Here is a 13,357-nt window from a genome sequence, read left to right as displayed (position 1 = left end):
CAACCGACTTTTGGTGCATACATTGGCAAGTGACAGTGAACCACTCAGGCTGTCTGGCGGCTGCCTTGCAGTGCCAAAAGTCGGAGAACACCTCACACCCCATTCGAGGGCTAACAGGTCCATGATACTTCAAGGTCTGTTGAGATTAATGCTTGAAACTTATTAGACTAAGTGAAAAGCTCAGGGAACCCCTTTCCTAAAATAAAACCTTCCTTACATGGTATATAACTAACTATATTCCCCTATAAGCTATGCTAAAGGTTCTAGCAGAAGTAAATACTATATAGTATATCAGAAGGAAAATAGTAAATAAGATTAAGTCAGGCCTAGAAGAAAGAGGACTCTTTATAATATCCTTTCAAGATGATTGCCTTTACAAACGTCACCAGTTTGTCTTTGCTGTCCAGTTTGATATGATACATGCACATTAGGTGGCAAGGCAAAGCACAAGCAAGGCAACAAACACGTGAATCTAATGATTGCTTATATGATTTTAGAGACTTCTTTAACAAGTATACAATTTAACATGTATACCAATTCCCCCATCGTTTTTCGGCTACCAAATCCTGATAGTCTCCCTTTTGTGCACACAGTTGCCGAGTGTAAACTGGACAATGTGCCACAAAGGGACCACGCTTGAGGACTTGTGGATGGATATGACATATAGCCAAATGGTGTATTTTGGTGGCTTTTCTCAGGGTAACTGCTCAAACTCACTCCATTCTTGTTGCTGCCGTAGGACTCGACATTGTGCTTCTCAACAAGCTGCTAAGTCAGAGGCCGTGCCTCTCAGATAATCACACTCCGTCAATAACCAAGAGAGAAGCCTAGCCGCCCAGATCCGGTCTCAAAATGACCCCCTTCTCCTTTTACGTATCATGTTTTGACTGTTCTTGTCGAGTGACGTAGACTGCATGGGTCGATGCTTGCCTAATTGGTATGGAACAAGTTGCAGTAAGCCTAGATACAAAGCCAAGCTTCTCTTCAGAAACAGATTTCATACTTATCATGAGTTTCTATTCGAGATAGCATCTCAAAGACACAGTCCATGAAACAAAACACTCTATGAGTCAGTCAAATGCATGCAGGGTCCAACTCCATGACCACTCACTTAAGCATACTCCAACCTACCACTCCAACCTACCACTCCAAACAACACATCAAATCTCCTCACCCAAACCTTCCCAGAGAATTACGATTGACTAAAATGCCTTCTGTCCTCTCTACCTCAATCATGTGCCTATCCCTTCTGGTTCACTGGCTCTGGTACCTCCATCTCCAGGACCACCAAAAATGATTGGCTCTCATTCACCCACGCTCAAACACCACAACGCAGAGCAGCCTAGCAGATTGAAACAAGTGTTTTCGAGTATTTCTCTATCTGAGCCTTTCATGGTATTCGCGTCGCGTTCGGCGCGGTGCATTGATGGCCAGTGGTTGTCGGCGCAACGGCGTTGGGTGAAGTGTTGACTTACGATATAAACCAGAGGTCAACACCACCAAGATTAACTCGACAGTCCTTTTTCAGCGTGCTTTCTTCTTTTATTCTGTTGCAACGGAATCTTTTATACTATACCAATCTTAAGTATTTGGCTTCTCTCGTTTGAGCCTTGTTATACTATATATACCACTATCGTCAACACCATATTTGTTCCACTCACTATATACCTTCTCTACAACACCACTCTCACTCAATCTCAATCTTTTATCATCGTCATGTCCGACATCATCGCCTGGCTAGTCCCCACAGCGCGAAATTCACTCGCTGACAAAACAACCCATCTGCCCTCCAACATCTCCCGCGCTGTGCAAACAACCTCATCCCCAACCCTTCTCTCCCGGCTTCCAAACCTCCTCGGTAGCCGTCCTTCTCGCGCCATCAAACTCTCTTTCGACAAATCTCCCAAACGCCCTGGATCTTTCGTTCTCGGGTCCGATCCCTCCTCATGCGATATTGTTCTGCCTTCACTGCCAGGTATTGATGCACGACATTGCGAGCTGAGCTTTGATGCGGAAGGTCGTCTTGTTCTTAATGACTTTTCTGAAATGGGAACCCAGGTTTGGTATGATTGGGAGAGTAATGGTGATCAGGCAGACTATACCTGGATTTTGAGCTCGGGTGCTGAGGCTGGATTTCCAAGTATGGTACAGCGCATCACTGTTGACATTCAGGGTGTGAGGTTTCAGGTTGTTGTGAATGATCACTCTGATGATTGGGATGCATATCACGATAAAGTTGAGGATTTCGTCCGGCAGCCTTCGTGGGCGCATGGTCTTTCTCCAGGTTGGGATCGAGGATCAATCTCTCCCGTCGCCCCTCTCTTCTCCAACGTCCCTCTCTTTCAACACATTCTCGTCAAGGCTTTGGGCGAAGAGCCCGTCGGAGAAGTATATCTCTGGAACTTGGCTCGACCATGGGAGCCTATGGTCAAGGCTGCTGCATGAGCAGTCTTTATGTATCACGTATTCGGCGTTAAGGATTGGGTCGTTTTTGTATATAAGTACTGGGCAGGATCCTTTGTAACGACAGAGGCAGCGATCTTTTAGCATTAGCGCAAACTTTTTGGTAACAGTGTTCATCATTAAATCGAGGTATCACACAACTCCTGGCTCCCTATAGTCCCATGCTTTTCTCTTCTTACAGATCCTCAGGCAGCGCCAACACCTCGCGCTTCTCTGCCTCGTTGTCCTCCGTCTGCTCCTCTCCCTCTACAGCGAAGCGCGTCATCGCGAACTCGGGAATACGTCTCCTCTGGACGCGCTGGCTGCCCTTCTTGCCCTTTCGCATCTTGGCTGTCTCTGCCTCCTCAGCGACAACGGCCTTCTCACCAGCCTTGTCTAGCATTGTACCCTCCAAGCTGAGATAGCTGGTCTCACCACTGGTGCCAACGTCGAAGTTACGTATCCGGAAGCGAATCTTGCCCTTAACCTTGTCGCCGTTGCCGTCGGCCCAGAAGCCGGTGCTGTGGATTTGACGAACCACGCCGTGATCGTCGGCGGTGATGACTGAAGCGGTCTCCTCGAAGCCTTGGGCCTCTGGGGATTCGTTGGGGACCCACTTCCAGTCGGGAGGAAGTCGACGAGCCTCAATTGAAGCGTTGAACTTGCCAAAGCAGACAACACCAATATGTCCTTCAGTTTGCAGGTTGACACTGCCTTCCATCCAAGCACCGCGACTCGGCACGAAAAGATCAACATCAGCAGTGATCCAGCCAAAACCAACAGCAGACTCGCCCTTGGCCATGACAGTCGCCGGCGACTCATCATCCGTAGCCGCGCCCTTTCGTCCAGGGTTTTCACCAAAAGCGACATTCTTGTAATCGAGGAGAACACCGCGCAGTGAAGGTACGTACTTGTTTCGGAGATGTGAGAGGTGCTGTTGCTGGCAGTTTGTGACAGGCTGCGCCCAGCCAATGGGGAAGAGAGGCTCGTAGAGTGACACTGTCTGTGTGAAGAAGGGGAATTGAGGGTTCGCGGGAATATCGGGTGGTTGGTAAATGTTGCTGCTTGACTTTGAGGGTTTGGCGGGAGGAGGCATGTCAACATCCATAGCGTCAGGGTCGGCGGGTGAAGCATCCCCCTCGGGCTCAACAGCGGTCTCATCCTTCTTTGACTTCTTGGGTCTTTCTGCAATTTCTATCGCTTCTGTTTCCTTGTGCTTCTTCTTGCTCTTCTTCTTCTTCTCGCTATCCGCTACAACCGGGGTGTCGACCTCTTCTGTGACTGCAACTTCCGCATCGTGATGCTTCTTCTTCTTCTTATGTTTCTTCTCCGGCTTGTCCTCTATCTCAGGAGCTTCTTCTGTCTCTGGTTGCGCAACATCATCTTCGGCATGCTTGTCCTTCTTGCTCTTCTTCTTTTTCTTCTCGGCCTTCAAATCGCTGCTTGCTTCAGGTGCTTCTGCGGCAGCGACGCTCTTTGACTTTTTATGCTTTCGCTCGGCGTCGGCAGCTGCATCTTCTTCTCGGGCTCGCTTCTTCTCCTTTTTCGCCTTCTTTTCAGCCTTGGCGGCGGCGTGATCAATTGGCGCCATTGTTATCGTCGGGCCTGTTTGCGAAGCTATCGCAGTCGTATGGTGCTGAAGAAGCCGAGAAGACTCGAAAAAATAAAATTCTGGCTTATCTTATCGCTAAAGCTCAGCGAACTCACCGAGTTTGATGGGGCTTGACCGTGTTCACCTTGACTTCACATCTTGGCTACCCTATAGCATCTGTTTTCTTCATCGTTTTGCACGCAAAGCTCACTATCGCTCTAATTCCATGTGCCCTCTGGATAATTCTATGGCCACAGACTCTGCAGTATACTTTTCTGGTACGTTTTTATGGCGTGTAATATTTTGACATTAGATGTGCAATTGGCTGTTGAAGTTCTGTTTGTTGGGCAATCCACCGCGCTGATTGACAACAATCTGATAGACGCTAGCCTGATGCACACACAATTCACAAGTAACTTCAACCTTGCATCTTCGGAATTCAATACCGCAGATGAGAACAGACAGTTCAGAATGGACAAACATACGGCCTCGGCAAAGTAAGACACCTGGTGGATGCCCAAGACTACAACAACCACTACGATGGTTTGAGAGTTTGTGAGTTCACGGTCCAGAGATCAACTTGCCGGTTGTCCGTCTAGTCCAACAATGATAGCCCACACATGAAAATCGAGCGAGTAAGGTCTTCCTCAGGACTTTCAGAAGCAACATCACAAGACCTGCCCTCACACCATCTCAAGTTATCTAGCAAAGGACCGACTACGGAGGCATTGCGACCTGGAAGTATCCAGCGTTAAGAAGTTGGCTGCACTCATGCACGATCAACATTGTCAAAGACTCGATCTGCTTGCGGTCCACAGGGAAGTGTCAAGCTTGCATAGGGGATCAATAGTTCGTATTTCCCCAGACGATCGTGAGTGGGGGTGATATACAGGAGTTCCCAATGTATGTCGGAACGGCCCTTCAAACACCGGAGTGTCAGCGGAGAATACGAGCGTGGGCCAATTCCGCAATACTCCAGACGTTGAAGCCAAGGGATTGTTCGGCAGGAAGATCTAGTGAAGTCTTGTCCATCTGCGCTCGAAAGAAGAGTCCCGAGAGTCATGGTTCAAAGGAAGCAACAAGATGCAGAACAGCGAGATGACCGGACCGACAACGAACAATACGTTCTGCGTTATCGGAACAACAAACAGTCTAGATTTCCGCGAAAGCTATTCATACCATGAATCGCCTGACTTGCATGACGAAGGAATGTCAATGGAGCCGATTCATGAGCCGAGAAACTAACACCATAGACCAAGCTTGAAGGTAAACAATGTGTTGAGAGTCCACCTTGATGTTTGCAGCCACCATGTAAAGCACCATGCGACCGAATCACAGCAATCCATTCATTCTCGCTCAACATGTGCAAGCCTGACTCAAAGTTATCCAGACTCTGTTTAGAAGGTCAAGTGGAGAAGACACTACAAAGCGAAGCTTGTATTGTTGAATGACCAGACAACCGTCTATAACCTAGCAATGATGGCGTGCTGGACGGCGCCTGTGACGGTTCTACGAGGCGTACATAACGGAAGAATGTGATTAGGTACAAGATCGGCCAGAACCGGCGGACAGGTAACTCGGAGGCTGGTAGAGCGTTGGAACTCTATCTCAACCGAGATTTACTTTCTAGAACGGCGACCAGAAACATGGAAGAGGCGAAAGAAACGTGCGTGGAAGATGTCATAAACGGTCGTGTCAGTTGTGATGGTGTGGTGAATGCCGGTCGGAAACAGCTTTCTATTCTGGTTAACAAAGCCGCAGAGTTTCAGGCTTTGAATCAGAGGCTTTTTGGTCTTCGAGTCAAAGAGAAAGTCAAAGATGAATGGGAACTGTCAAGTGCCATGTGGTTTGGCTGGTGCCTCTGCCGCGGTCAAGTCTCGAAAGGGTCTCGCGGTCCGCCCTACAAGCTTCAGCCACAAGTTCTCGAGCCAATGGCGTTCAAGTCGAGAGGTTTGCTCTTTATCCTGTGGAATACTTTCTGGATTTGTGTAGGTGCAGAAATGTGTGAGTGGGTTTTTTCTCTTAGGCCAGGCGAGAAAAAGCCCGAAAATCTGGAAAGCCGCTAATTAAAGTGCTTCTTCTAAAGAGGAGACATGAAAACCTTGTTCTGGCCCCCATCACCAAGAAACTCCACAACGACAAGACACAGTTTGTGGGTGCAATCGCGGAAAAAAGGTGCGCACAGTATGAATGAGTAGCAGAAAAGGGCACAGTATCTCTTGCAGAGAGTGACGAAGAAGCCTTGGCTCAGTGGTTCGACCAATTGTACAGGCAATACTTGCAGGAATAAGACCAAGATGACGACTGCAAGATGAGTGTCTATGATTCGCCGTGTGCCTTGGAAGAAGAGCGGTTGATGAAGCAGTAGTTATGGCCTCATCCTGACTTGACCTGACTTAGAGACCACCTTAGGCGCACCTACAGTACAGTACAAGAACGCGGGTCAAATTGCATTGTCTCACTGTGACGTGGTCAAGCCCTCAATGTTTGATGGATGTTGCTTGTGAAGCCCTCCATTACAAAAGCTGACAGGCAGGCTCCCGTCAATAGATGCCCAGATTTATTGACATGATCGACAATTAATTAAGAAAACAGAGCAATGTTTGGCATGTTTCCTCCACAAACACGAATAATGAATGAAACAAGCTTATCGGGTTCCCGCTGCGAGCCGTCTGTGGCATTGACTGCTCAAATGCTTGGCAATCACGATCATCACCAGGTCCAACTCCAAGGCACTCATCGGCGAAATTATTATATTGTACAGTAACATACAGCCTGCCTTGGAGAATGGTACTTTTGACAAGTCCTAGATGACTTTGCAGACGCTGCTGTTGGTTGGATGAGTTTTCATCTGATCCACCGTCTAAGAACCTGCGGCATTTGGCATGGCATGGCATTTCTTGGTGGTGCTGTTGTGTAGCGCGACCATTTTGGACGGTGCCTGCATCCGTACAGTATCACAATCACAGTGTCGGCGTTGAGTTGTCAGGCAGACATTTCTTGATATCAGGCATACAAAACCGAGAGCCTCGATCGTGGCGTGAAGCATGCTGCACGCATCGTGGGCCTGCAGAGTTTTCGCTCCGTTTTCTGCTCCGTCTAGTCCATCATCCGTCTAACTACCCTACCTTAGTTATTCACCTCTATAGCCTGAGAAAACGGAGCGCGCGAATAAAACTGCACTGCTACACTAATCCACTCACACTTTTATTCTAGATTCTAGAAGTACTGTCTACTGGCACGACTTAAAGAAGCCATGCGATCGATCGATTACTGTGCCTGAGGCGGAGAGTGCAGTATGTACAGACGGCAATTGATAGAGGTTTGCGCTTCTGTTCCTGAGGCTCACACAGCGCTTGAATGCACTGGCATGGGTTGCTCAGGCACAAGAACAGGGGGGGGGGCAACTGGGCGAGGGAGGATCAGGCACAGCGTGGCATCGTGCCAGGCACAAAACCAGTCAGAGCCCATGGCCTGACACCTCAAACCTTTGAGTGTGTGCATCTGCCGCGGTGCCGGGTCCCTGACTAACGCACCGTGCCTAAGACTTCACTTTCATCCACTGAGACATTTTCCGGAACGCTACCAGAAGACACCCGGCCACTGGCTGCCCTTGGGTCTACCACACCTCACTTCTACTCTACTAGTCTACCCATCGGCAGCGAGCCGGGCGGAGACAACTAAAAACTTGGACCTTCATAGCAACAATGGTCCTCTTGACTAATGAACTTGCCCCCATGTTCTGTCCTCGCGAATCATGTCGCCTGTTTGTTTCCTCTCACTGACTCTGACTCTGGGGACCTGATGGGTCTAATGCTTGCACCCGAGTTCCACTCCTCCATAAACTTCAACTCCGTCCAGATGTCACTTTTTTCCCTCTTGCTAGGCCACGTCTAAGCTGTTTCGCCTCGATGCATGTACACGCAGCCCTTTGTCTCCTAGACACATGCACACACCCTGGCTAGTCTATCCCTTGTGCAAAAATTGAAATGTTTGATTCCCCGAGATCTCAGGATGTACCTCCGGTTGACAGGACCTTGTGGAGAGCCGCTCTGGTCTCATACTCGATCTCATTCATGTATATAAACTCCCGTCTCATCCACCTCTAATGCAAGATCTTTCCTTTGATACAACACACACTCTCTTGTGAGATTCCTTCCTTTTATCCAACATCTTCATACATTCACTCGGCTGGCCGTCGCTCCAGACCTTGATCTGAGATCAGTCCTTACAAACACACTCAACTTGCCCATTCATTCCCTCTCTCCGCCGTGCGTTGAGATATAAACAAGTCGAGCCAGTCTCCAGAATAACTACACACATTCCAAAGTATACAAAAAGTCAACAACTTTTTCACTACAACACCGTCAACATGTTCTCCAAGCTCACCACCATCCTTGCTGCTTCTGCTGCCCTGGTCTCTGCCGGCCCTCTCCCCCGTGGTGACTCCGGCTCTGCCAGCATCACTCCCCACGACCAGTACTCCAGCAGCATTGGAGTTCTCGGCTGCAAGATCAACACCAACCGCGTCGCCTACTGGCCCGGTTCCGTTGACTGCAACAACATCTGCGTCAAGGTCTCCCACGAGGGCCGCTCCGTCTATCTCCTCAAGATCGACTCCTCTGGTGGTGCTCACGATATCTCCTACGATGCCTGGAACTACCTTGGCTTCGGCGAGTCTGCCGCCAAGGACCCCCAGGAGGGCGGTGGCATCGCCATGGATTACGAGTACGTCCACGCCTCCAAGTGCAAGGACATCCTCGACAACGGCAAGCTTCCCCTCGCTGCCGCCAACTCCATGAACTACGTTGCCTCTTGCATCAGCGAGCCCAAGAGCTGGGTCGCCCAGAACTACGTGCTCTACAACATCAACGACCCCGTCTGCAAGTACGGTGTCAACGAGAAGTGCCACCTCAACCTTGCCGTCAGCAACCAGCCTGAGTGCCCCAGTGGTCTCGGCTCCACCAAGAAACTCAACCTCAAGGTCGAGAACATCCTCTACGGCTCTGGCAAGAAGGTCGCTGCTCAGTAGATGACAACGCATGTCTTTATGTCTTACATGCTATGATGATCACAATAGAAAATCGCCGCCCTAGTAGATAGATGCAGGGGGCGTATCACTCGCTACGAATGATATGAAACTTTTGGAATGATACACAGGATACAGGAAGGAAAATATGTTTTTGTTTTACATCTACTTCTCATGTACATACTTGATGAAATGTCAATACATTACCATCCACCTCACTTTACTTTTGCCAATTCATTTGTGTCACCATATAAAAGTGACAGCCTCAGCGCTTAAGACCACTAAGACATCATCCCTTCAACTGGCCTCAGAGTGATTTAACTTGCAGTAATTGCTTTTGCATGTGTCACTTTTCAATTTATCACAATGCCTCTTATGTCACAACACTTAAAAGTCGAGTGGCTGAATCGGTATTTACACAGATCTATGACAACGTGTGAGATAGGGCTCGAAGTAATTTTCTCAACCGCATGCCGTGGCTTATTGACGTCTGTTTCTTTCCCCAACTGATACTCACAAACATCGATGAAGAACTCAATCGCGATCAGGAACACCACGTTATTCTGTTCCTTTCCATTTGGAGGCCTTTCAATGGCCCCTTGGCGTGATGTGGCTTACATCCTCAGCCTCCCAGCCCCCTCAGGCTCAGCCCTTGCCTTAAGTTCCCCCTGATGAGGCATTTCCGCAGCCCTGCAAGCTCTAGCACACCCGTGCAGTCAGCATCTTATCCTTGCAACTCTTTTCTTCTTTCTTACTCGGAACCGTAAAGTACGAACATGAGCTGTTCTTCCAAGGCGCGTAGGGCCAGCATTGACCAGTGGGGATGAGCAAGCCACGTGCAAAAGGATCTCCAAGGCACAGTCGGGCCGGCAGGGCTATCCCAACGTCATGCTTCATTCACAGAGATCGACATTATTTGCTTCGCTGTCTCTGCAGCTCTCAATGATACTTCAGCCAAGAAGGTCCTGTTATTAAACCTTACGAGCAATCACACCGCTCCAGCGCTTCGGCAGTTTGCTGCGTGTTCAGGGGTGCAGCCGGGAGGTAACGCCAGCCCTGTCAGCTTCAGCTAGCTACGTGTTTGTCTGCGCACTCATGAAACAGGGGAAACAGAACAAAGAAACAACCGGTTCATCCCCTTATTTTCGTGGAGTGACAGCTATGAGTTTCTGCCACGGCGGTTAGGCCTACTGTAACGCTGGACCTGCATTAGGGTTGAGCTGGCCTTGTTTCATCCCTTCTTTGATGACAAGCCGCTCCGTGCGAGGGAGTGAAGTGGTTGTCGCTGATGAGGGGTGGTCTCGTGAGCTTCCGTAATGTTTGTCTGAGGGGATCGTGGTAATAAACGGCGGGGAGACCGTTGAATCCTTGGTAAACGGTTGTGGTCTTGGCATGAGTTTGTCAACACCATGATGCTGGCTTACCCTAAAGCTCTTCCTTTTCGAGAGTCAGAAGGTTCATCTATAGTAATTGCACAGTTTCATGCCAATAGTGACTTATCAAACTTTGGCAAATCATTTCTGCTGTGTTTGTGCTTGTGATTCCTCAGTTTTGGTTGACTATTACATGTACAACTTTGAAGCATCGTGAGATGTTGGCATAGCTTCAATCAACACGTCGAGGCCCAACCCAACCTTTCACCTTGGCCACCAGGTTTATTGATCATGACAACAACTTAAAGCTTGGAAAGTCAAAGACGTCATGACTTGAGTCAATCAACTCGCAATGACATATTGGTTCTCAAATATAGCGGAATTCCCCTTACCCGACAGCACAACTGGAAGAGTTCACATGAGGAGCGGATGATTATCCGCATGTTTCGGTTACTGACTCAGATTCATTGGTGGATTGGAAATGCTGACAGAGACTCCCGTCAACGGCGCCCCGCTCTCCGGCCTCGGCCGCTTTCGCCGAGGTTCTCTTGACGCTTGTCCCGTGCAAGTTCCGTCCTCGAGATCGAAGCATTCAATTGTAAGCATATTGTTAATTCAGAAGATATTCTTAACTAATACTATGTTTGATCAGGTCCAATAGTTAACCTGATATCATCGACTGTACCCGTAAACATACTGTCACCACCGGGGATACAATTCATATAATCAGGGTCCAACCCCGCGGCCAAATTGTCATGAGCGCGCGCGATGGAAATGTCGTAGAAACCGATGACTAATGAGACCAACCCCGTTTTGTACCCTTGAATTCAAGCAACCCCACCATTCTATCAAGTCATGGTTCCTCAAACTATCGCCATACACAGAATTACACTACTCAATCCATTGCTTCAACACAACAGGCTACACACGACCACTCTGTATACCCAATTACCTCTCTCCCTCTCTCTGCAACATTGACCTCACCTCCCACCGATCGATGCGCATTTAGCGAACCGCTCCGCCCGAGTTTGCGACACTTGAATCCGAATCCCCCAAAACCCGATCGCGGCGCCGTCCTTGCCCGCCTCAAGCCAGAACATGCCGTCTGATACCATGACAGGCTCACCGGCGGGCTCCAGCTCAGCTCTGCCCTCCTTCTACTCTCCCAAGACAGAGGCTGCAGATGCTTCTACCTCGCACAACGAACAATCCCTTGAGCAATCCATAGACTCATTATCACTCTCCCCCGCTCCATCCACTCCCGCCTCCGCTTCCGTCTCCGCCCACCCCGATCCCGAGACGCCGATCGGCCAAGAACCTCCGCCTTCACTGCTCTCGCCATCATTCACGCCTCCCTCTACCCCCGGTACTTCTACGCCGTCGACTGCCGGACTTCGCGGTGTTCCAGTCGATAGCTCCATTCCTTCCGGAGGATGCGGATCCAAGAAACCCAAGCTCCTCCAGACTCTCCCGGAGGTTGAGTGCATTGTTCGTGCCCGTATTCCCACGGTAGCGGGCACAGAGATGTTCTTACACTTGTACACCAATAATGTGGATAACAAGGAACACCTTGCTATTGTGTTTGGCAACAATATCCGAAGTAAGAGTCTAGATGCTGTTCGAGAGGGCGAGACCGAGATGGACCGCATGGTGCGCGGCGCATACACGGGCAGACTGTTCCCCGGTCGCACAACCAGTGGTGTCGAGTCAGCAGCCCCTCAAGAGCAACAGCCACCGCAGCCGTCAGAACAGCCTCCCCTGGTAAGAATTCACTCCGAGTGCTACACAGGTGAGACAGCATGGTCAGCGCGATGCGACTGTGGTGAACAACTCGACGAAGCAGCTCGTCTGATGGGTCTACCTGGTAACAAGGCTGGTGGTATTATTATTTACCTGCGACAAGAGGGTCGTGGAATTGGTCTTGGCGAGAAGCTCAAGGCTTATAATCTTCAGGATTTGGGATCTGATACTGTTGAAGCGAATTTGTTGCTTCGACATCCTGCTGATGCTCGAAGCTATGGCTTGGCTACGGCTATGTTGCTTGATCTTGGGCAGCCAGAGGTTCGATTGTTGACCAACAACCCTGACAAGATTCGCGCGGTTGAGGGCCCTAATAGGGAGGTTGTGGTTAGAGAGCGGGTGGCTATGGTTCCTCTGTCCTGGAAGGGTCGGGGAGGGTTCAGGAGTCAAGAGGTGGAGGGCTATCTCAAGACCAAGGTACGTTATAATAAGACGGACAAGTTTCTTATGAACTGTCAGCTAACAATGGACATTAGATTGAGAAAATGGGACATATGCTCGATATGGCAGCGCTCCCACAGTAGACTCTCAAGACATAACGAAATATACCAATATGGAACATGTTATTTGGCTAGGAGCTCTTTCTTGTCATCATTGAATGGAGTTTATCGTCGTTCTTTGGGAATGATTGACGGCGTTGGCGGCGAGCTTGATGTATATGTAGACAAAACCACACACCCAAAATGTTCGGGAGCTGCGCTTTGCATCACGACCTGCAATCACTGGTGCATTGTTGGTGTACAGGTTCAGGATACCAGAAGCTGCTTATATCATAAGACTGTTATCATTTATCATAAGACCTTTCTTTTTTGCCAGAACAACCTGCTTGTTATTCGGGATTGAAACAACCTTGGCTCTGTAGATCTAACCCCATTGGTGTTGAATTCATCATAGGTTCATCTATACACCCACACGGACATTCTTGGAAAAAACATGTCTTTGAAGATTTAAGAGTAATCTGGGCCTATAAATAATGAGAGTTTCTCAAGCTACGCAACAATTGCAGGCAGTTTGCTAAGAAATTAGTATGGTATTTTAATGTCCTTTCCGCACTTTCATTTCCGAAATGGTCGATCCCAAAAGGTTGTCGTTGATAGTGGGTCGGGCCTAGCCGTTGAAGGT

At 49.1% G+C, this 13,357-nt stretch overlaps 4 protein-coding genes across 4 annotated transcripts; 3 read left to right on the top strand and 1 right to left on the bottom strand.

Moving 5' to 3' along the window:
- Window positions 1-1,716: 1,716 nt before the first annotated feature.
- On the top strand, window positions 1,717-2,445 carry FMAN_12308 (uncharacterized protein; the record flags this gene model as incomplete). Its single annotated transcript, XM_041834831.1, has 1 exon — window positions 1,717-2,445. The coding sequence occupies one exon, from the start codon at window positions 1,717-1,719 to the stop codon at window positions 2,443-2,445; it is 729 nt and encodes a 242-aa protein (XP_041685055.1).
- Window positions 2,446-2,638: 193 nt separating this feature from the next.
- On the bottom strand, window positions 2,639-4,033 carry FMAN_12307 (uncharacterized protein; the record flags this gene model as incomplete). The annotated part of the gene is made up of 1 exon (XM_041834829.1): window positions 2,639-4,033. One exon carries the CDS (start codon window positions 4,031-4,033, stop codon window positions 2,639-2,641), a length of 1,395 nt encoding a protein of 464 aa, XP_041685054.1.
- A 4,372-nt stretch (window positions 4,034-8,405) lies between these two features.
- On the top strand, window positions 8,406-9,065 carry FMAN_12306 (uncharacterized protein; the record flags this gene model as incomplete). Its single annotated transcript, XM_041834828.1, has 1 exon — window positions 8,406-9,065. The coding sequence occupies one exon, from the start codon at window positions 8,406-8,408 to the stop codon at window positions 9,063-9,065; it is 660 nt and encodes a 219-aa protein (XP_041685053.1).
- Window positions 9,066-11,533: 2,468 nt separating this feature from the next.
- FMAN_12305 (putative GTP cyclohydrolase II) lies at window positions 11,534-12,759 on the top strand (the record flags this gene model as incomplete). The annotated part of the gene is made up of 2 exons (XM_041834827.1): window positions 11,534-12,652; window positions 12,712-12,759. 2 exons carry the CDS (start codon window positions 11,534-11,536, stop codon window positions 12,757-12,759), a joined length of 1,167 nt encoding a protein of 388 aa, XP_041685052.1.
- Between the last annotated feature and the right edge of the window lie 598 nt (window positions 12,760-13,357).

The sequence above is a fragment of the Fusarium mangiferae genome (genome assembly GCF_900044065.1).
Source record: "Fusarium mangiferae strain MRC7560 genome assembly, contig: FMAN_scaffold009, whole genome shotgun sequence".
NCBI classification, from domain to species: Eukaryota; Fungi; Ascomycota; class Sordariomycetes; order Hypocreales; family Nectriaceae; genus Fusarium; species Fusarium mangiferae.
This window is presented reverse-complemented; position numbering and strand designations above follow the sequence as displayed.